This window comes from Echinops telfairi, unplaced genomic scaffold (assembly GCF_000313985.2).
Source record: "Echinops telfairi isolate 266 unplaced genomic scaffold, ASM31398v2 ScPeMD7_24;HRSCAF=84, whole genome shotgun sequence".
Lineage (NCBI taxonomy): Eukaryota > Metazoa > Chordata > Mammalia > Afrosoricida > Tenrecidae > Echinops > Echinops telfairi.
Genome location: NW_022103921.1, coordinates 7,546,804 through 7,570,866, shown reverse-complemented (window position 1 = coordinate 7,570,866; position 24,063 = coordinate 7,546,804). Strand labels below are relative to the sequence as shown.

Sequence of the window (24,063 nt, the reverse complement as noted above, 5' to 3'; positions counted from 1 at the left end):
TATTTTCGTTGCTACTTCATAACTGTCATTTTGCTACTGTTATGAATCGGGCGACCCCTGTGAAAGGGCCATTTGCCCCCAGAAGGTTCGCAACCCACAGGTTTTGAACCGCTGGTCTAAGGGAATTCAATGGAGGTTTAATCCACATGAGGACACTCCAAGATTTTGGGCTTTCTGCAAACCAGGGGCTCTGAAGCTAGGCTCTGAAACAACTAATATACTTTAGGAAATACAGCCTTATAGAAGTCCTGAAGTAGGACATTTCAGCCCCTACTTTTTAACATGTACCATAATTAAGGTTACTTCCACATTGTGTATAGTACAGTCTCAATTGCTGCACATTTGAACTTACATATATTTGAAATGGTGATGCTGGAACATTTTTTATTTTATATGCAAAATTTCAAATGTGAAATTCAAACACTTAAAAATAGCTAACAATCATGTTTATCATGATGGCAACAACTCTTCAGCTGATTCAGAAAAAACAGCTCATCCTTGCCAGAAAAAGGATTAGATTTTGCAAATTTTAAAATACTCAAGAGCCGCAAGAAGACATAGTTATCATAAAATGCATCACAAGGAAAAAACAAAAACATCAATATCAATGTGGTAAAGAAATCAGCTAGTGCTTGGCTATCAGGAAAAACAGCATCTAGGGTCTTGTCTTAAATGCTTGTCTTAAAACAAGCAGCCACTGAAGGGATGTATCAGGTTAAGTCCACATGGTAGGAGCACACCAGCCTGTGTGATCCAATTGACTATACATAAGAAAAGCCCAGATTGGGGAGGAAATTGTTTTAGAGCTTAATTCTGAGCACTCTGTTTGTAGAAGACAGTGAAAGCCACAAATCCATTTGCAGAGTCCCCATGTGGATTATACCAATGAATTCCCTAGGGCCACCGACTAAGACTGTCAGCAATTTTATCTTAAGACAGAAAGCACTGGACAAAGTAGGTTACTGCCTATATAGTTACGTTAAATTTTACATTATTTATCATTTATTTTCCCTTTTGACCCATTTTTAATTTGTTCAACCTTCTTTTGTCTTCGGCGTTTTGGATTGAGGTTCTGTGATTCACTTTGTTGTCATTATTCGGAGTTTTGAATGATATTCTTTATATGAAATCCAAGATAGGCAATTCACAGAGTTTGTAACTAAATTAATAGTTCGTTAAGGTTATGACAGCTCCAGCAGGTTGGAGGGAAAGCAATGGGGAGCTAACAGAGGGTATAAAAATGTTATAAAATTGATTGTGGGGATGGTCACATAATGCTTTTTAATAAACTGAATTATATGGTGTGTGAATTATATGCCAATGAAATTTACAAACTAAACGTTTCTTTTTAAAGATAAGCATCTTTTGTGTTAATGACATGATTTTGTCATTAAATTTTTTTCATTATAGAAATGCCTTATAATAACAATTGAGGCTGCACTCTAATCTTGGTCGATAATAAAATGGTTTGCTAGGAATTTTGACACAATTAAGTCAATGTCTTGCCAGAATAGCTAGGCTGTGGTCTCGAAATATCAGCCCCCACTAAATGAAACCACAAATTCTTAGAGGAAATAAATGGCTTATTAAGGAATGTGGCCTAATTTTCTTTTTCATCCCACCATATTAAATGATAAAAGAGTTATTACTGAAGAGTACTAAGGTAAAAAATAAAACAAACACAAAAACTTGGAGCCAACTACAAGAGGATGATTTTATCTGCCAGGAAGCACTGAAAATATCAGGAGACATTTTGTAATTATAGCTATGTTGCATGCATGTGAGAGTGAGGGCAGCTGGCACATGGGAGCATTAAAGACATCTCGTTGCTAGAGGTCTTGGGATGTTATTAAACATCCTCCTATGCACAGGGCGGTTCTCTGTAACAAACAATTCTTTGACTCAAAATGTATTCGTGAAAAAGAAACCAAAATATAAACTTACTATTACTGACTTGTTGCTGACTTATAGTGACCCTGCAGACAGGGTAGAACGGCCCTCCAGGAGAAGAAAAGTCCAGTCTTTCTCCCTAGGAACAGCTGATGGTCTCAAATTGCTGATCTTGTGGTTAGCAGCTTAACGTGTAACCAGTATACCAGCAGGGCTCCTCGACTTGGGTCAGCAAAAAATGAGAGGAGCAGTGGAACGCACTGGGAGAAGTCCAAGAAATACAGGCAACGGTGGCAAATACTGTCATTACACAGTTCTGCAACAACGGTCACCATAAACTTATGAGCTGACCTCTCAGCCTTGAATTTAATTGTCCTAGCAAATCCCCTTGTAAGCCAGTCTTGACGGTTTTTTTTTCCAAAAGCACTCTAACAAGACTACGAGAACTGTATTACTAAGAATTTATCTGCAGCCACCCACTGATCTTAGACACATGTTTAAATATGCTTTGTTTGGAATAAAACAGTGCATGTATGAACCAGAACCTTAGTAGCAACAGTTTTTGTTCTTTGTGAAATTTACCCTTGTTATGTGAGATGGAGCATAGTAGGGTTTAAATGAAGACAAATAATAAGTTAACAAATGTTAAAGCTAGTGATAAGTTCACAGGAATTCATTGCTGCTTACTTTTCTACATATATGAACGTTCCCAAAATCAAATGCCTAAAAACAGACAAACCAACATTATCTTTAGGAGATGTTCCCTAAAACCGGGACAGTAATTATTCCATGAGTTCAAAAAGTTTAATTAGAAGTTCACAGTCTGTGGCTACATCTTCCATGCTCAAAATCAGATATTATCTAATGAAAAGTCTTTAGTTTACCAATAATACCAGCTCTGAAGAGTTTCCAGTCCCAAACTATTTGTTTATGTTCCTTTATGTAGGAATTTGGGGGACTCCATTTAAAGCTCTACAAGAAGCCCTAAAAGCACTTTTATGGTTAAGTCTGGGCTGTCCCTTATGAAGAAAATTAAAAGAAGTCCACAAGAGCCAAGCTATACCCTTGAGTCTACCCCCAACCCAAGTTTTGAGCGCATCTCCAGAACAGATTTGAGGCAAAGAATACTATGAGAGAAGACATGATGAGCTGTGGGAGGATATAAAGACCATCATTAATGAAGAAAGCAAAAGGTCATTAAAAAGATAGAAAAAAAACTATCAAGAAACTCTGAAACTTGCTCTTAATTTTAATCAGCTAAAGCAAATGGAAGGATAAAATTAAAGCGCTAAAGAGAAAATTTCAAAGGGCAGCTTGAAAAAACAAAGTCCAATTATTATAATGAAATGAGTAACGACAGGGATATAGGTCTATGAACATATATTTATAGGTTAAGTATTAAGGCAGCAGACACACAACGGGCCTCTACTCGAGTACTCCCTCAATGCAAGAACACTTTGTTCTAATAACCTGGCATTATGTGATGCTCACCTTCCAGACAGGATCGCCGAAGACAAAATGGGTGCACAAGCCAAGGTGGTGAAGAAAGTTGATGGTGCCCGGCTATTACAAGATATAGTGTCTGAGTCTTAAAGGCTTGAAGTTAAACAAGTGGCCATCTAGCAGGGTAGCAACATAGCCCACATGAAAGAAGCACACTAATCTCTGTGATCACAAGGTGTCGATGGGATCAGGTATCAGGCATGAGAAGACCCAAAACAAACCATTTTGATGTGAACGAAGGGGCAGAGAATGGAGACCAAAAGTCCATCTGTAGACAACTGGACACCCCACTCACAGAAGGCTCATAAAGAAGGGACCGGCAAGCCTGGGTGCAGTACAGTATCGACGAAACACAGAACATTCTTCTAGCTCTCTAATGCTTCCTTCCCCCTACTATCATGACCCAAGTTCTATCTTACATATCTGGCCAGATCTGAGCATGTACACTGGTACAGGTAAGAGCTCTCAATATCCAGGACAGATAAACCCCTTAGGATCAATATTGAGAGTAGCGAAACTATGAGGTTAGGGGGAAGATGAGGGGAGAAAGGGGGAACCAATCACAATGATTGACATACAACACCCCTCCCCTCCCTCGGTGGATGGACAACAGAAACATGGGTGAAGGGAGACAGCGAATGGTGGTAAGAAATGAAAATAAAAATAATTTATAGATTATCATAGGTTTACGAGGGTGGGGGAGGGAGTGGAAAAAAGAGGAACTGATACCAAGTAGTAAGAAAATGTTTTGAAAATGATGATGGCAACATATGTACAAATGTGCTTGATACAATTGACCTATGGATTGTTATGAGCCCCCAATAAAATGATTTTTTTAAAATATGCAAAGACCTAGTGTTATAAAAACAAAACGAAAAAAACCCCTTCAAGCCTCAAACTGGAATCTTGAACGATTCTATGGGCAAAATATTGAACGACAAAGGAACACCAAAAGAAGATGGAGAGAATACAGTCATAGTACCAAAAAGAAAGTCACCATCCCACCATCTCAGGAGGTAGTATTATGAGCAAGAACTGAAGGAGTGCAAGCTGCAATGAAAGCATTCGCCAAAAACAAGGTTACCAGGAACTGATGGAATACCAATTAATATTTTTCAATAGCCGATGAAGAATTGGAAGCACTTATTTATCCATGACAGGAAATTTGGAAGATGGCCAACTGGAAGAGATCCATATTTGTGCTCATTCCAAAGAAAGATGACCCAATAGAATGCTCAAATTATAGAATATCCTTGATATCACATGTAAGTGAAATTTTCCTGAAGATCACTGAACAACAGTTGCAGCAGTACATTGACAGGGTGCTACCAGAGATTCAAGCCGGATTCAGAAGAGGACATGGAACAAGAGATAGCATTGCTGATGTGAGATGGATCCTGGCTCAAAGCAGAGAATTCCAGAAAGATGTTTACTTTTGTCTTACTGAATATGTCAAAGCATTGAATTGTGTGGCTCATAATACACTATGTATAACCTTAAGAGTGGGAATTCCAGAACACTTCATTGTACACGTGAGGAACTTGTATCTGCATCTAGAGGCAGTTGTGTGAAAAGAACCAGGCAATACTGCATGGTTAAAACTCATGAAAGGTATACAACAGAGTGGTATCCTCTTGGGATACTTAATCTGCATGCTGAGCAAATCATCAGAGAAGCTGGATTAAGAGAGGAAGATTGTGGCATCAGGTTTGGAGGGAGGTTTATTTACCTGCAATATGCATGTGATACAATCTTGCTTACTGAAAGTGAGGAGGACTTGAAGCACTTGCTTATGAAGAGCAAGGATTGCAGCCTTTAGAATTGGATTACAACTCAAGGAAGACCCAAAGCCTCAAAACTGGACCAACAGGTAACTTTATGACAAATGGAAAAAAGTTGAAATTGCCTCCGAGTTTGGGTCCACAATCAATGCCCATGAAAGCAACAGTCAAGAGATCAAAGGATGATTTGCTTTAGGTAAATCTGCTGCACAAGACCTATTCAGAGTACTGAAAAGTATGGATGTTACTTTGAGGACTAAAGTGTGTCTGACCCAAGCCATGGAGTATACTCCATTGCATCATCTGCATGTGAAAGGTGGACAATGAATAAGGAAGACTGAAAAATTGATGCATCTGAATTGCAGTGCTGGAGAAAAATAATGAAAGTAACATGGCCTATCAAAAAGACAAAGGTCTTAGCAGAAACATAACCAGGGTGCTTTGTAGAGAAGGATGGCAAGACCCTGTGTTACACACATACTGTGGACTTTTCAGGAAAAACCAGGACATCATGCTTGGTAAAATGGGGGGGGGGGGGCAGTGAAAAAGAGGAAGGTCCTCAATTAGAAGGATTGATAGTGTCTGCAACAATGGGCGTAGGCATAGAAATAACCGAGGATGGCACAGGACAGGGCAGTGTTTCACTCTGTTGGGCATATGGTCACTATGGGCTGGAACCCATTTAACCAAAATACCATATGTACATATGAGGGGCACCCCCCCAAATCCGGAACTTTTCCAAAGTTATGTATTTAACTTTTTTTTACAAAACAACCTATCACCTTCAAAGTACTCTACAATACGCTTAATGTATCTATCAAATCTGTGATTCCATTCTTGGAAACATTTTTTCAAACTCATCTGTTTGGATGGCTGACAAACCCCCCCCCTTTCTTTCTTCACCTCTTCTATGTTGTCAAATTGCTGTCTGTTCATGTCCCTCTTCATTTGCAGATGCAAAGAAGAAATCGCACAGAGGGAGGTCAGGTAAGGTATGTGGGGCAAGAGAGGCATGCTTTCTATGTTTTGCCCAAACTGGCACACCGAGATGGCTGCATGAGCAGGTGCATTGTCTTGGTGGCAAAACCAGTCCCCATCTGCCACAAATCAGGCCCTTTATGATGCACACCATTAAGCAATCTTTTCAGAACCTCTAAATAGAAAGCTTGACTAACAGTCTGACCTGTTAGAAGAAACTCCAAATACACCACCTGCCTCACATAAAAAATAAAAATAAAAAAAACACCAAATGAGCATTGTCTTGATCTTTGACTGCACTTGAGCTTTTTTGGGTTGAGGTGACAATGGCGTCTTGCACTCGCTTCATTGATGGCTACTTTCAGTGTCCTAAGAATAGCACCATATCTCATCTCCAGTAATGACCTGGGGGGAAAATGTCTAGTCGCTTCGGAATTATTCTTTCAAAGCATATTTCTACACAACGCTTTTTCCTTGGTCAGTCAGAACCTGCGGCACAAATTCCGCAGTGACCTTTCTCATTCCCATCTCTTTTGTTGAAATGCACTGAACCAAGCTCCAAGATAGTCCAGATAACTTCCCCATCTCTTTAATGGTCTTCAAGCACAAATTGTGTAGACATTTCCGTCCATTCGGAAGTTGATAGACATCCAGAACGAAGTTTGTCATCAATCAACATTTCACCGTTTTTGGAACGAGAAAATCAACGTACACTTAAGTTTTCCCCATAGCTAAGCTGTGTTTATCATCCTAACAGTTTCTGCGACATTTTGCCCAAGCAGGAAACAAAATTTCAAAGCCATACGCTCTTCTCTTAAATCAGCCATCACAAAAAAACAAGGTTGGCACAAACCTGCTTTTACGAAAAAAATTCACTGTAACCAGAGAGAATATTACCAGGCGACATCACTGGGTGAACTAACGCAGAATAAGTTGCTGCATACTTGCCTAGTGGAAAACCGTGTACTATGAAAGCTCCACCTAGCAGAAGTTTTCCTGTTTTGGGTGTGTGTGTGTGTGTGTGTGTGTGTGTGTGTGTGTGTTGCCCCTCGTATGTACCATGGGGCTTTAAAAATGAAATTAAAATATAGTGAAATTCATGTAGTTTACATTGAGAAGTAAAACAGATAAGGAATTTTTTAATTAACTTCTTTAAGCTCCCTCCTATGTATCAAAAACAAAACAAGAATCTTTTAAGTGTTTAGCAGTAGAAATTCCACAGAATTAAAAGATTCTTCCTTCAATATACAGTGTTTCTTCTTGGATACACAAAATGCTATAAAATAAAAGAGCAAAGTAAGATAGTAAACTTAGGTTAAACACCGAGTCTTGTAAAATGAAAACAGCCGTATTACACATCCTCTAAAGCCAAACACAGAACCAAAACGAATTTTAAGCTAATCTAGAATTAACAGCTCCTATTTTCCTTATGATGATAGATTTTTTACTTACCAATTTATCATTTTCATTGGGCATTTCAAATACACATCTCAATTTAGAATCCATTAATTCATCAGGCTTTGCCTCTTTCCACTAGAAACAAACAAAACTGTATGTGAGACACGGGATTAGTAGGAGCGGTGAGGAAGAGTCCATATGGCTCAGTGAGGACTTACTGCTCCACTCTGAGGCAATTACAATATTAATCAGTAATACGAAAAAGAGCAATTAATAGTCTCTTAAAATCACATTAACATTTCTAGAGATTAGAGGCCTGTCTTCTTAATGGTGGCATTTCTAAGTCATTTTTGAAAAATACGATTTCAAAATTAGTTTTCTCTATGAGGGGTAAATAAAATACACAATTTAAACAGTATTTCCCCAAATAAATTTGGTCCAAACTCTACACTTACCACAGCTTCCATATCTGAAGTGTTTGGTGGAGCAAAAATTGTCTGTACCATAAACTTATGTTTACTCTTCTCATTTGGATCATAGTCAAAAGGCTGTAGCATTACTGAAGAAGAAAGAACACATTACATTGTTTTCTCTGTTTATCATTCCTATTTTAAAAGTCAGAGGTTCAATATAAAGGGTTGGTGTTAGACAAAGTATTTTTAAATGTACAGCATTTCTTAGAAAATAGTAAAAAAGTAAAATTTAAACGGTCCAGAACCCTCAAAAAAAAAAGCCATCCTACTAGTTTTATGTATTTCTAGAGATGTAACTGACCTAAAAACAGTTTTTAATCATAGAGCTAAATGTAGCTCTATCTTCTGCCAGCTTAGACTTAGAGAATACCTTATTGTTATCAAGTTTTCCCCAGGACAGCTGAGGTGCACTAAGGTATCATAACTTAACAAATATGAAGCATTCCTCAAAGCTCACCGAGACACATCTTTTCTAGCTAGCTCTGAGGCTTTAGCTACATACCCTGAGGGAGGACTCACTGTCATCAATAACTTGAAGTCTTTTATTGCCTTTGCAGGTTATTTCTACATATGCTCAATGGGACCCTGCTCTAGTCTGTGAATTTTCTGCCTGTTGTGGACTTGACAACCAGAAACTGATACAAAGTATAGTATCTTAGGTGCTCTCATCATGATTATCCATCCAGGCAGGTTGTCCTTTTTTAAACATAGTCCTGTCAAGACCATGCTCTCAGAAATTCTGATCTGGGAGAGGTTCAATCGACATTTCATGGACCCTTATTAGGACAGACTGGGAAATGAGAACTACAGCCCGAAAATAAGAATAACTGGTCTCTGCATACAACAAACTTGCTCATACTGGATTCCTCTTTCTCAACTAGGGGAGGTGATCTAGTTATGTCTTGGGCTTGTCAAGGGAAGGAAGAATGGTTTGTAACCTGTTACGAGCACAGACTTCACAGCAGGAGTGGGAGGAATCAAGAATACTTCACCTACAAGCAAACACTAAGGATGCACTAAAAATAAGGTTTTCAAGTGCAGGATACTTTCATTTACAATAAATGAAGAGCAGAAAGATACACTAGGCAATCAAGGCAATACTGTTAATTTTTAAGTAAAAGAACTGCATGTGATACATAGGAAGCTAGAGATCTGAATGACATCTGGCAAAAATATGGCACAGTGTCTCAAAGACAAAATAAGGGCAGAAACTGTGGTTAAATATTTTGCCCAAAGAGAATTACTTGTAAACTGATCAGAAAGATTTAAGATGAAGGTGAAATTTTTTTCGGTCAGGTCGCTTGCTTATGAGAGGGCAACAGGAGAACACCATTAAAAGCTAAGTGATATACAGATTCATTTCTTTTTCTCTAATTAAATCCTACTAGTTAACAAGTAAATGAAACAAAGCATAAAATGCCAGAGCAGAAACTAAGAACAGGATTCGCTACCTGAAACAGTTACAGCTGCCCCGGGGTCAACAATCCCACTGTTGGGCCGCACACAGTACCGACGAGGCGCCGTGGTCTTCACTTTGAAACACACCTTTCTATCCGATGGGTTTCTCAATTTAAGATTGGTAGTGACTACATCTGTGAAAGGTCCTGTAAAAATTTAAAAAACAAAAAGAAATTAAAAATTGTGTTCACGCTTTTTCAATTAGAATCCATATCTGAATCTACATACCACATATACTCCAGTATAAACCGATCGACAATCAGCCGAGGCACCTAACTTTAGCACAAAAACTGCATTAAAAATGTGTGGAAAAACTCACCTTATACACAAATAAATACAGTAACCCCAATTTTATTTAAGTATGAATTTAAATATATATCCATAAACATGCTTTTTTCCTTACAAATAAGCTATTTCTTCTTCATTACATGCCACTTTTCATAAAACATATACAGTAAACATATATTGTTTCTTAACTAAAAAAGGTCTTTTAATCGGTTCAATCTACATTACTGGATACATCAGGATTTTCCAGTGGTCTACAGCCAGCACAAGTTCATTTTACTCAAGAACCCCGCCGCACACAACAATGAACTCACTGCCATCAAGCAAATTCTTTCTTTCTTTTTTAAGAAGGAAAAGTCATAATACTTTTACTTTTGGACAAAAAAGGCCTAAAATTAGATTTTACAGGTTTATTTGTACTACAAAATTAGTATCTGTTAATTAGGAGACAAAATGCAAACTATAAACATGCACCAATGGAAAACAATCATACACAAAATTTTGTTACTAGGATTACAATTTATAAATGCCTGAGTCTAGTCCAGAAAAACATGGTTAAACACATCTCTGCAGTAAGTGGATAGCTCTAGATAAGTTTTTTTCAGTAATATCATTGTCTTAGTCTCTCGATTAAAAACAAAACAAAACAAAAACTTAAGTTCAATAAAACAATAGTTTCTGAGAGGATCTTAGAGCACTTAAATTCACGGCACAGAAGATTACAGCAATTGTTTTGGGATTTTTGGTTAATCTTGGTAAAATTTCTCCCAAAAACCCCACAAGACAATTATGGGAAATTATGAAATAATTTTGAAGAAAATTAAAACTGCCTTAACGGGGATGGGAAATGTTGAACCAATACATTTTTTTCCTATCTTGACAATGCTTTCTTTGAAGATAGGCAAGTAAAGGTTGTCCTAGAATTTAGTTGGGAAATCTCCTCAAACACCCTACAAATTTTGCTCACTTTCCAAGATTCAAAGAACACTGGAAAGGAACTTAATTTGAGTCCCTTGTGGATGCCAAAACTGCAGTTTTGATGTAGTATAAATTGGAGAGTGCAAAATTCTTAGGGGGTTACAGATGGAAACACTGCCTTAAGAAGAATATAGACCTAGAGGGTGTACTGAAACGCAATGAATGGCATCATACTTTGCTATTTTATTTACTAAAGATTTCTATTATTTTATAGCAATATTTTTTACTTACCCACATACTTCTAACGTTTGCAAAAGCAATTTTAAACAATTCTAAAAACAAGCAATTCGTTTTAAGGTTTGTTTGTTTGTTTGTTTTTAAAGCCAGAAGGCTAAAAACACAGACAACCATGAAAAATGCAATTTTCAAATATCTTTTCTTAAAGAAGGCTAACCATGTCTTTTAAGATGTTAAAAATCGTTCGATCGTGGAAAACTAGATTAAGAAGTCTCCAAACACCTGTTGATATCAGGTGCTGTGGAGTTGATTTCAACTCATAGCAACCTTATATATAACAGAAAGAAATGCTGCCCAATTGCACACCATTCACAACTACTGCTATGCTTCAATTCATTGTTACAGCCACCATCAATTATTCCAGATAATGTTTCTTTCCCATTTTTTTGAGTACTGAAAAGTTATCTGAGCCAGAACCTTGGAAGGGTGATAAAAAGCACAGCCAAACAGAAATGGCCATTAGGGAGAGTGCAGAAGAAATTAAACATCTGCCTAATGTAGCAACTGAAGATTTTCACAAAGCAAGACAATCATTAAAATATACTTATTTTAAATCTTACCAGGTGAAATAATGTTATCTTATGCTTAAAAAGTTTGTGAGCTGTAAAATATTTTCCAAGAAATAAAGATTTGAAGCTGGGATGAAGCCAGAAATTAAAGATAAAATTAGAACAATGTATTTGATGTAAAATAACCATCTAAAACAACATGTGGAAGACAGCCAACTGATCACATGGACAGTGAAACCCTCTCCAAGAAGCAAGAAAAACAACAACAACAACAACAACAACAACAACAACAACAACAAAACCATCCAGGAATGAGCGAGGCACAAGCAGTCCACACATCAACCCAATTCTTAAGTGACCCAAGCTCCACTCCTAAGTCCAGGAATGGTGGGAATTCCAGAGTTCCAGAAGGGGAGATACCTAGCCCTTCCTCCCACTGGGTCAACCCGCCCAATTGCACAGTAGACCTAAGAGGCCACTGTAACTCCCTAGCTGGTGTATACTCCATACACCTGGCCTCCAGACCGCCCACATACCCTACTCAGTCCCCTTCACTGGTGGGCACCTTTTGGCAGTCAAATACCCCATAATATATGTGCCCCTGGACTGAGGAGTGCCCTTCAGCTGATAAAGGTAGGTAGGCTACAACACCTCTGACAGCGCTCTAAGGCACTAGTAACTGCCCTGCATCCCAGCCTGCTAGCCTTATGTACCACAGGCCCCCTACAACCCCAGTCCCCAGTCAGCACCCTAATTAGACCACTCCAGACTTTCCAGAGCAACAATGTGCCCTCTAAGAAGGCTTTTGCTCCTTCTGCCCACTGGGCTACCTAAGAAGGTACCAGGTACAACTCCCTTTCTTCCATTCCTGCCCCACTGGGCAACCGGCACCACCTACTCAGACCTGGGCCGCCTGACTTCTTATTCCTTTAAGACAGCCAGCTACAATTTTAGCCTCACTCTATAACAGTGGTTCTCAATCTTCCTAATGTTGCGACCCTTTAATACAGTTCCTCATGTTGTAGTGACCTCCAACGATAATTATTTCTGTTGCTACTTCGTAAGTGTAATTTTGCTGTTATGAATCGTAATGTAAATATCTTAATATGCAGGATGCATTTTCATTGTCACAAATACAACATAAACTTAATTAAAATATAGTGATTAATCACAATAGTGTATGTAATTATATATTGTGAAATATTTATGTGTTTTCCAATGGTCTTAAGAGACCCCTGTGCAAGGGTCATTTGACCCCCCCAAAGGGGTCGCGACCCACAGGTTGAGTACTGCTGCTCTACAGGCATTTCGGTCTCTTCGCTCCAGAAGCCATCTTGTCCCAAACTCCTCAACCTAGCCCTACCAGTCTAAACACTTAAAAGTGCTGAGACACTCACTCCTAGGTACTGCTTCCAATTGCTCAAATGATCTCCGCCCTATACAATCTTGATCCCTCTCAGGACAGAGTTTAGACCCCCAACTGTTTTTCTTTTCCTCTCCTGTGCTATTTCCTAATTCTTTCTTAATCAGCACTACTCATCTTCTTAACAAAAATATTTCTCATCACTTCTACAATCCTCAAGTTAGCAATACTCTCATCTCCCAGAAAGTACCTCACTTAGACCACCTGAAAGCCCTCCCTCCCCTGGGCTATCCCAATAAAGGTGTAACGTCCTGTAGCCTCCACCCCATGCTTCTCAGAGATCCCTCCTCTTGGAAGGTGTGAGCCCTACTCCCACTTCACACCCACTCAGCCCAGGACAGCCTTGAGAAATTTCTCCATATCCTGCCATTGCACTCAACCCCATCTTCTACAAGCCACTGCAAAGCATGAACATATTCCAGCCATCCCAAGAACCCTACACCAGATGGCATCATTGACACTGATCCTAACTACCATACTGACCCTTATCCTTTGTACTTCAAGCACAGGTCCAGAATCTAAGTAGGTTCACCACTCTTCTCCAGGAAGTATACCTTTCTCTCCCCACATCAGTGACAACACGCCTGGACAGAGCTCAGAATCCAAACACCAAAAGCTCGTCCTTTGTTTGTTCCCTTCTCTTCAATCTTTGTCCTTCTCTTTTTCTTCAAGACAAAAGTTCATACTACTCTTACAATTCTCTTCATCAATCAGTAATACCCCTTCTTTCATCCTTGTCAAATAAGAAATTTTTTTTTTCCTTTTCCTATAACCTAGCAATTAGCACTACCTGATCCCCGCCCCTACCCCCTTTTCTTCTCCTTCCTCTAATACAGAGATTCTCAACCTGTGGGTCACAACCCCTTTGGGGGGGGGGGAGTATCAAACGACCCTTTCACAGGGGTCACCCAATTAATAACAGTAGCAAAATTAGTTATCTGAAGTAGCAGCGAAAATAATTTTATGGTTGGGGGTGGGTCACCACAACTGTATTAAAGGGCTGTGACATTAGGAAGGTTGAGAGCCACTGCTCTAACACTTTCCCTTCCACTCTTTTATCTTTTCCCTAGGCCAGGCAAACTGTTGCTCTTTTGGTATGTACATGTGGCTCTGTAGTAAAATTGAGAACGAAAATAAAACCATTATAGAAGAAAATAAAACCAAAATAAAAGTTTCATTTGTAAAACTTTTAAAGGGTATTATTCAGATAATGGTGATTTCATTTGCTTTCAAAAATATATTTATGCTTTCAAATAATTTTTAAATTGTTGTGAAGCACAAGATTGACTCTTCTGTCTCAAACGTTTGTCAATCCCTGTTCTAACCCTTACTCTATCACTCTTCCTCCATAACTGTTCTAAGTGTCTACTATCATCTATACCACCCAACAGTTAAATTAACTATGCCTAGACAACCCCACCTCTGCTATCCCTAACAGCTACATTAAGATGTCAAAGACACAACAGAAAATATCCTCTCTCTCACACACACACACACACACACACACACACACACACACACACACCCCAGACCGAAAACATGTGTATGACTGTTAAAATTTTATATATATTGCAACAAAAATCATAGAAATCTTTATAAAACAATAAAAATGTAAAGCTATGACTTCTCAACATATAGTCTATCCCAAGAAACTCAAATCACGGCCATCAAATCGATATTGACTCAGGAGCTATCCAATAGGACAGAGCAGAAGTGCCTCCATGAGTTTCTAAGACTGTACATCTTTATGGGAACAGAAAGCCCCCTTTCTTCAGTGGAGCAGGCTGGTGGTTTTAAACTGCTGACCTTGTGAATCACAGCCCACTCATAACCACTACATCACCAGGGATCTATCCTCTATTTAAAAAGATTACACATTTTTGAAGGTGGTGTTTCCATCGCTCAAAGTCTTCCTTAAACCTTTAACCTACAACATTGCTAAAACAGCAGTTTGGGTATCCTGGAGGGAATCAAATTAGGTTCCTTTTAAGTGCTGTTTGACTTTTGGGAACAAAGAAGTCCAAAGGGGCATGATTAGGGCTGTAAGGTAGATTGGGTATGTTTTCCCAATGAAATTCTCCCAGGACAGCCCTTGCAGAATGAATGAGGTGCATTGTCAGGATGCAAAAAAAAAAAAAATGTCGTCTGCAATTTCCCTGGCTCCAATCATCCTATATACTCCAAGAAAATCTGTCAAGATTATCTCTCCAGATTCTTAAAAGACATTCGCCCTGACTTCTAAGCTAACCTCTCTGTCTTGAATTTAACTGCCCCAGCAGATCTTCCCCTTGGAAGCTACAGTTATTAAAGTATTTGTGTGCATGTGTGCGCGTGCGCACATTTTAAAGAACCTTAATGAAATTAAGACACACATATTAAATAAAGAATTTATCCACAGTAAAGCTAGTGATTATAGAGGCATTTGTTTGGATAAACTATTCATGTATGAACTACAAGTCCTAGCATTACTTTTTTAATTAAACCAGTATATAGGAGGTTCAAAGGCTTCGTGGAAAACACGCAATCAAAAGATAATAGAAGTACAAACTTTTGCCTGGGGACCCAGGTCAAGTGTCATAGAACATCGGGATACTGAAAATTGGATCTTCAAGGTGCACAACATATGCCAAAGGTTGTACCATTGAAGTCCGATGTGGAAACTCCACTAGGTGAACTGGATTTTGCCTCAAACACAGCTGTAACCTGAGGACTTGACTGACAATTCATGGTATTTGATACAGCAGAAGACAGCTATACCAAAGAGTAATGAACTGTCCGTAGCTGGACAATCACTGACTTACTACATCAATGCCTAATTTGCTGTAGTAAGATACATTATTAGCCCATCAGACCAGAGACGGACATTCCCAGTGAATAATACAGTAAATTTTCCCTGACAACCAACTCTCATTGTTTGTATAAATAGCATCGAGCCATGAAAGGACTGATTCTGTACAAGTGAATAATTTAGGTATTGTGATATGAAGTTAAGCTTCCATTGGCCCAATAGCCCTCCTTCAACAATGATTTATAAACTAGTACCAGGGTTTAATCAATGACAACATTAAAAGAAGATCTTTATGCTCCGGAGAGATGATCAATACGATCTCGACCATAAATTAACAAGGAAGTCCCTAAAGGGAGGCAACGGCAGCGGAAAAAACAACAACATAGATCCAGGAATAAGTTTTGAGTTGGCCCTAAATCCTAGCTCCAACTTATGAACAATTAGTTCTCTCTTTTTACAACAATTAGTTTTTACATCATGGGCCTGCTCGATACTCACCCTTAAGAAGGGAACACAAAAGATATGCGTGCAAAGTGTGGTGAAGAAATTATATGGCACCTGGCTATCAGATAAAATAGCTTCTGGGGTCTTAAAGGCTTGTTTCCAAACAAGCAGGCATCTAAGTGAAATGTTACCATATCCACACAAAAGCAGCACACCAAGGACTGACTGTAAATCATATAATCCGAAGCTTAAGGAGGTACGGGATCAGAGCCTAACTTGTGAGACTGGTTTGCAAAAGGCTATGGATGGCAATGGGAGTTCAAAATACATTTGTGAGATCTACACAGGAAATAAGCCTCCAGTGATTTCCCTCTGTCCTTATTGGAGGGATGGGAATAAACTAGTTACCACTGGAGAGATGACTACAGGAGATCAAAATGGTAAACCTGACTTGAATGGTTAAAACATTGTCACTTGATCCCCGCCCCCCCCCCCCCCCGAAACGCATTTCTGCGTGTGGTTTTTTCATATTGGGGTTTCTCTCTGATGTATTTGTCATTGTGGAGAAGCCCTCTTGAATTTGTGTTATAAACTTTCCTGGGTTTTGGTATATCAAACCCAGGATTGATGAGGCTATAGAGACAGTAAGTAGAATAAGGGTTTCTGGAAGGCACTGGTGGGGGGTGGGGGGAGAGAGAAAAGGAGAACTGATTATCAAGGAGTTCAAGAAGGAAGAGAATGTTTCGAAACTGATTATGCTAGCAATTGTACAATACTGCTTGATATGATTGAACTATCGAATGGTATGTTTTAGTTCCCAAAAAAATGATTTAAAAAAAAAGGTGCTTTTCTGAGAGTTGTAGTCATAAAACGTTAGAAGTTTTGTTGTGTTGTCAGATCATCTCTAATAATCACTCTTTCTTTTAAAACAATCACTCCTAATGACTATTTAATCAACCAACAAATAAAAATTAAAATGATGAAAAAAAGAAGTACAAGTTTGGAATAGCTTATTTTATTAATATAGTAAAATTAATCATCCAATTTATAGATTATCTTAAACCCTTTGGTAGTTTCAATTGCTTCTGTTTTTTGACACACTAATTAATGTCACTGTCTAAATGACACCAAGAGTAAAAGATAATATTCAAATGTCTACTTTGGTATGTTGTTTTTAGGTGCCAAGTTGGTTATACCCATACCAACACTATCCACACCAAAAGGAAACCCTGCCTGATCCTGCACCATCCTTACAATTGTTCCAATGCCTACGCCCATTGTTGTTCCCATAGTGCAATCCATCTCGTTGGGGTCTTCTTTTTCGCTGCCCCTCTACCAAGCATGGTCTTCTCGTGATAATTTGAGAGATACTCCCCCCAAAGTGGATCACCACCCCCAAAGCTATGTATTCCTTTTTTTTTTTTTACAAAACAACCTTATCACCTTCCAAGTAGTCTCCATTACACTTAATACATTTGTCAAATCTTGGATTCCATCCTTGGAAACATTTTTCAAAGTCATCTGTTTGCATGGCTGACAGCACCTCCTTGTTTTTTTCACCTCTTATACAAGTCATCAAATTGCTGTCCTTTCATGTCCCTCTTCATTTGAGGAAACAAAAAGAAGTCCCAAAGAGCAAGGTCACTTGAGTAAGTTATGTGGGGCAAAAGAGACATGCTGGTTTTTTTTTGGTTTTTGTGTGTGCCAAAAAACGGTGTACTGAGATGGCTGCATGAGCAGGTGCATTGTCATAGTGGCAAAACCAGTCCCCTGCCTGTCATAAATCAGGCCTTTTTTGTCACACACCATTATGCAATCTTTTCAGAACCTCTAAATAGAAAACTTAACACTCTGAGCTGTTGCAATGAACTCCAAATACACTATGAATTGACATTGTCTGTTTCAGGAAGTTGACAGATGTCCAGAAACAGGTTTGTCATCAATTGACATTTCACCTTTTAGTAATGAGAAAACCACTCACACACTTGAGTTTTTCCCATAGCGCTGTCCTTGAAAGCTATATTCAACATCACAACAGTTTTTGTGGCATTTTTTCAGGAGCAGGAAACAAAATTTCACAGCCACGGTTTTCTTAAATCTGCCATCACAAACAAACAACCACGAGGTTTGAGTGAAACTGCTTTTGGGTGCACTCAACTAATGGGAAAATTGTGTACTAGAAAGTACCACTCCACCAAGCGCAATTCCGAGGCTTTTTTGGCTACCCCCTTGTATGTCCAATGTATGTCAGGTTAAGTCTTGCCATCCTTGCCTCTAAGCAGCACTCTGGCCCCACTTCTCCCAAGGCAAATTAGCTGGTCCTTTCAGCAGTTCATGGTACTTTCAATGTTCTTCTCCAGCACAGTTCAAATGCACTGATTCTTCTCTGGCCTTCCTTATTCAATGTCCAACTTTCACATTCATAGGACGTAATGAGAGAATAGCATGGCTTGAGTCAGGTGCACCATAGTCCTCAAAGAAATATCCCTGCTTTTCAATCCTATAACAAGGTCTTGTGCAGCAGAGCTACCTACTAATGCAACTCAGGTTTTGATCTCTTGATTACTGTTTCCATTAGCATTGATTGTGGAACCAAACAAAATGAAATTCTTGGTAGTTTCACCCTTTTCTCTATAGTGATGTTACCTATTGGTCCAGTTGTGAGGCGTTAGGTCTTCTTTACATTGAGTTGCAATTCACAAGGAAGGCTGCATATTGCAGGTTTTTAATAAGCCTTCCTCCAATCCTGAATGTCACATTCTTTGGATAATCCAGTTTTTCTGATGATTTTCTCACTATACAGATTGAATAAGTATTGTGAAAGGAAGCACACCCTTCTTGATTTTAAACCATGCAGGATATTCCCTTATTCATTTCCAACAACCGCCTCTTGATCCATGCATAGTTTCCTCATGAGGACAATGACGTGTTCTAGAATTCCCATTCTTCTCAGGGTTATCCACAATTTATTATGGTTCCCATAGTTGAATGCTTTGGCATAGTCAATGAAACACAAACATCTTTCTAGTACTCTCTGCTATCAGTCAAGATCCATCTGACATTGCAATGATATACTCTGTTCCATGTCCTCTTCTGAACAAGCCTGATCATCTGACAGTTCCTTGTCAATATACTGCTGAAATCATTCTTGGATGATCTTCAACAAAAATTTAGTTGCATATGATATCAATGATATAGTTTGGTTTTTGTTTTTGGGTAGAGTTCTATAGTTTGAGCATTCTGTTGGGTCACCTTTCTTTGGAATGGGCAAAAAATTTTATCTCTTCCAGCCAGTTGCCCAAGTGGCTGTCTTCTCTTCCAAATTTTCTGGCATTGATGAGTGAGTGCTTCCACTTTGCTAGGAATCACAAAATGACTAGAACAGAATTTAAGCTAAGGGTAAAACTAGACATCTTAAAGTCAAAGATTCTAATTTTTTTTAATGTTCTCAAAGTCCATGAATTACCATAGGTGCTCAAGTATAAGCCGGCCTGAATATCAGCTGAGGCACCTAAGTTTACCACAAAAACTGCATTAAAAATGTGCTGAAAAACTCAGCTTATACAAGAGTATATATGGTACTACAGATAATTGAAAACATGAATAAAAATATTAAAATGCAAATATATTTACAAAACAGCACCAACAGTAAAACTTTTAACAATCTTCCCCACATTAAAATGGACAGTTGATTAGCTAACTGGGCTCTACCTCAAAACTACCTGTACCTTGGACTTAGGACTGATGGGGGAGGGAGCAAAGGGTGGCCATCCCAAGACTGTGGAAATGGCAGCCACTGAACCAAGAACCACTATATAATTAACATTTCAATGCTCTCGTTGCATTAATATGACCGGACTTTTTAAAATTTATCACTTTATTGGGGGCTCTTACAGCCCTTAAAACAATCCATATATCAATTGTATCAAACACATTTGTACATATGCTCCCATCATCATTTTCAAAGCATTTTCTTTCTACTTGAGCCCTTGGTATCAGGTCCTCTTTTCTCTCTCTACCCCCCCACCTGATAAATTATCATTATTTTCATATCTTACACTGTCCGCTGTCTCCCATGTTACCCATGTTTCTGTTGTTTGCCCCTCCCCCCCCCCACCCCTGGGTGTGTGTGCGCCATATGTCGATCACTGTAGTCAGTTCCCTGTTTCTTCTCCTTTGCCCCCTCCCTTCCTCCCTATCCTCACGGTATCACTACTCCCATTATTGTTCCTGAGGAGTTTATCTGTCCTGGATTCCACGTGTCGAGAGCTCTTAATCTGTACCAGTGTACATGCTTCTGTCTAGCAGGATTTGTAAGGTAGAACTGGGGTCATGATGGGGGGAGGGAGAAGAAGCATTAAAGAACTAGAAGAATGTTGTGTGTTCTGTTGGTGCTATGCTGTATCCTGGCTTGTCCTTTCCTTGTAACCCTTCTGTGAGGGGAAGTCCCATTTTCTACAGATGGGCTTTGGGTCTCCACTCCAACCCCCATCATTTGCATCGATATAATTGATTGTTTTGGGTCTTCTAATGCCTGATATCTGATCCAGTGGACACCTCGTGATCACACAGGCTTTTCCTGTGGTGTGCTTTTCCATGTGGGTTTTGTTGCTTCCCTGCTAGATAGCTGCCTGTTAAACTTCAAGCCTTGAAGACCCCAGATGCTATCTATATCTTTTGATAGCCGGGCACCATCAGCTTTCTTCACCACATTTGCTTATGCACCCATTTTGACTTCAGGAATTCTGTCAGGAAGGTGAGCATCACAGAATGTCAAGTTATTAGAATAAAGTGTTCTTGAGTTGAGCGAGTACTTGAGTAGAGACCCAATTCCCCAAATATGTCAGGTTTTAATCTGTTAGGCAAGGATCTACACTCGTAAGAACTGATAAGGAAATTTCCCCCTAGCACTAATCCCCATACCCAGTATAAACAGAAATCAATCAATTAAGGAATCTGTGCAAAGCAACAACTCACGGGTTGCAGCTCACACTACATGGACTATACTCACATAAACTCCTATCAACAGTATTTTAAATTCTATACCACTCGAAAAATTACTGATGTTTTATATGAAATCACCTTGTCACCCACAGGGATGACTGACAATGCTTTTCTTTTTTTCTTCCTTTTTTGTTGTTGTCATCATTGTTCTTGTCATAATACAACCACCAACATAAACCAGAGTGGTTCATAACCCATGGAACAAGCTGATAGTTTCTGGGCCACTTAGCTCTAGGCCCAATCCAACCTCTGGCAGATCCTCAGCATGAATTGCAACTCAATGTAAAGAAGACCAAAAGCCTCACAACTAGACTAACAAGTAGCATCATGATAAATGGAGAAAAGACAGAAGTTGTCGAGGATTTTGTGTTCCTTAGAGCCACAATCAAGGTTCATGGAAGCAGTAGTTAAGAGCTCAGATGATGGCATCGCAACTGGTGAATCTGTTGCACAAGATCTCTTTAGTGTGTTGACAAGCAAGCAGGTTATTTTTAAGACTAAGGTGTACCTGACCCAAGTCATGGTACTTTTTATTATCTCATATATATGTAAAATGTAAGACATTGAATAAGGAAGACTGAAGAAGAATCCATGCATTTGAATTATGGTGCTGGAGAATACTGAAAGTACCATAGACTGCTGAAACAGATCTATTTTAGAAGTATAGCTAGAATACGTAGAGGCAAGGTGGTGAGACTCTCATGTACTCTGGCCATTTTATCAGGAGAAACTAGTCCCTGTAGAAGGGCAGCATACTTGATAGAGGAACCCCCTTGACAAGATGGTTTGACACACAGTGGTTGCAACAATGAGCTGAAACAAGATCAATTGTGGAATGGTGATGGACCATGCAGTGCTTCATTCTTTTATTCAATCACCGAGTTAGAACTCGATGGCACCTAACAGATGAATTTGAGATTTTGTACTCCATGTGCCCCTCTAACCAATCTTCTCTCAGTAGACAATTCAGAGTCTGCACCCATTGGCCTGGTTAAAATGAATAATTAACAAGTACTAGGAACCATTAGTAGGGCACTGTAAAACCAATGTTACACTGCTAACTGCAAAGTCGGCAGTTCAAACCCACTAGTCGCTCCTCATGAGAAAGATGAGCTCATCAGCTCTGGCAACAATTTACAGCCTCAGAAACCCTATATAGGGTTCACTGGGAGTTGCAATGGACTAGATGGCAGTGGATTTTGGGTTTGGGTGGTCCTTAGCATAAAAACAACCAGATTTATTATACAGGAAGAAACATCTGGTCTACTTTTGTTGGTCACAGATCCCCTTTGAGAATCTGAATGAAATTATATCTTAACTCCAGAAAAACACATAAACACATAATCACAAAAATTGGCACTAATTTTTGGTTGGGTAAGGGTGAATGAGGTTGGGAAATTGTGGGAGGGGTTGTAACCTCATGAATCAGCTGGTTAAAATTTTGGTGTAATAAACATGGAAAGATCCTCAAAAGAGGAAAAGTTATGAACATTATTGAAAGAGCTACAAATAGAATGCTTAAAAATTCTACGGTGATGTTGTGAATTAGAGAGGGTGTATTTTTGTTGGAGTGCTACTGTTGGGTAAAAAAGGGAACACTACCAGAGCAGATTCAAACAACGCCTCCCCACCCCCACCTCTCGCAATCCCTCCACCTCCTTCCTAATCCTGAGAAATATTCAAATATCCTACTGGAAATTCATGTTGGTGAAAATTTTCTTTATAATAATTTTAGCATGTTTTACTTAACTAAATTTTATGCTTAAATACATGTTGACATTTTTAGGTATATTGACTTTTCCAGGATTTCACTTATTGTGTAAAACAAACAAAAACGTGTTCTGTTTTAAAAAGAAAACTTCAAAAGGTGAATACATCATTTCCACTTCAGAAAGTTGGTACTAGAATCAACAGAACACATATGAGTCAGCAAATATTTGTATGTAACACATTCACATGACTCATAGTGGGGGGTGGTGGTGCGCGGAGTGGAGACCCAAAGCCCATTTGTAGGCCACTGGACATCCCCTTACAGAAGGGTCTCAGGGAGGAGACAAGCCCATCAGGGTGCGATGTATCAATAATGAAAAAATACAACTTTCCTCTAGTTCCTAAAGGCCCCCCACCCCCGCCCCGCTATCATGATCCCAATTCTACCTTGCAAGTCTGGCTAGACCAGAGGTTGTACACTGGTACAGATAGGAACGGAAAACACAGGGAATCCAGGGCAGATGATCCCTTCAGGACCAGTGGTGTGAGTGGTGATACTAGGAGCGTAGAGGGAAGGAGGGTGGGTGGGAAAGGGGGAACTGATTACAAGGATCTACATGTGACCTCCTCCCTAGGGGATGGACAACAGAATAGTGAGTGAAGGGAGACCTCGGGCAGGGCAAGATATGACAAAATAATAATTTGTAAATGATCAAGGGTTCAGAAGGGAGTGGGAAAGGAGGGGGGAAAATGAGCTGATGCCAGGGGCTTAAGTGGAGAGCAAATGTTTTGAGAATGACGAGGGCAATGGATGTACAAATGTACTTTACACAATTGATGTATGTATGGATTGTGATGAGTTATATGAGCCCCTAATAAAACGATTAAAAAATAAATAAATATTCTGTCTGAACTCTATTGCCAAAACCAATACAAACCCACTGCTACCCAGTACCAGACATATATAACATACCTAATATATACAAACGTAGCCCGTGTGCAAAAGTTTAGGTAGCAGTGCTCAACTTTTTGTTAACCAAAAGATTGGTGGTTTAAACCCACCTAATGGCAGTCTAATTTCAGGAAAGATGATAGCTTAAAAAATTCTATAGGGCAGTTCTACCGTCACGCAAGGTCACTAAGTGAAAATTGACTCAATACCATCTGCCACCAATAACAAACATTTTAAGAATATCTTCATAGT

At 39.1% G+C, this 24,063-nt stretch overlaps 1 protein-coding gene across 2 annotated transcripts in view; it reads right to left on the bottom strand.

Moving 5' to 3' along the window:
* VAPA (VAMP associated protein A) overlaps positions 1-24,063 on the bottom strand; it is a 74,974-nt gene that overhangs the window by 26,408 nt on the left and 24,503 nt on the right. For both annotated transcript variants that reach the window (XM_004714070.2, XM_004714071.2), the window contains exons 2-4: positions 9,475-9,627; positions 8,006-8,109; positions 7,605-7,685 (exon numbers count right to left, since the gene is read on the bottom strand). In XM_004714070.2, coding sequence (XP_004714127.1) covers positions 7,605-7,685; positions 8,006-8,109; positions 9,475-9,627 — 338 coding nt within the window. The remainder of the gene's footprint in view (positions 1-7,604; positions 7,686-8,005; positions 8,110-9,474; positions 9,628-24,063) is intronic.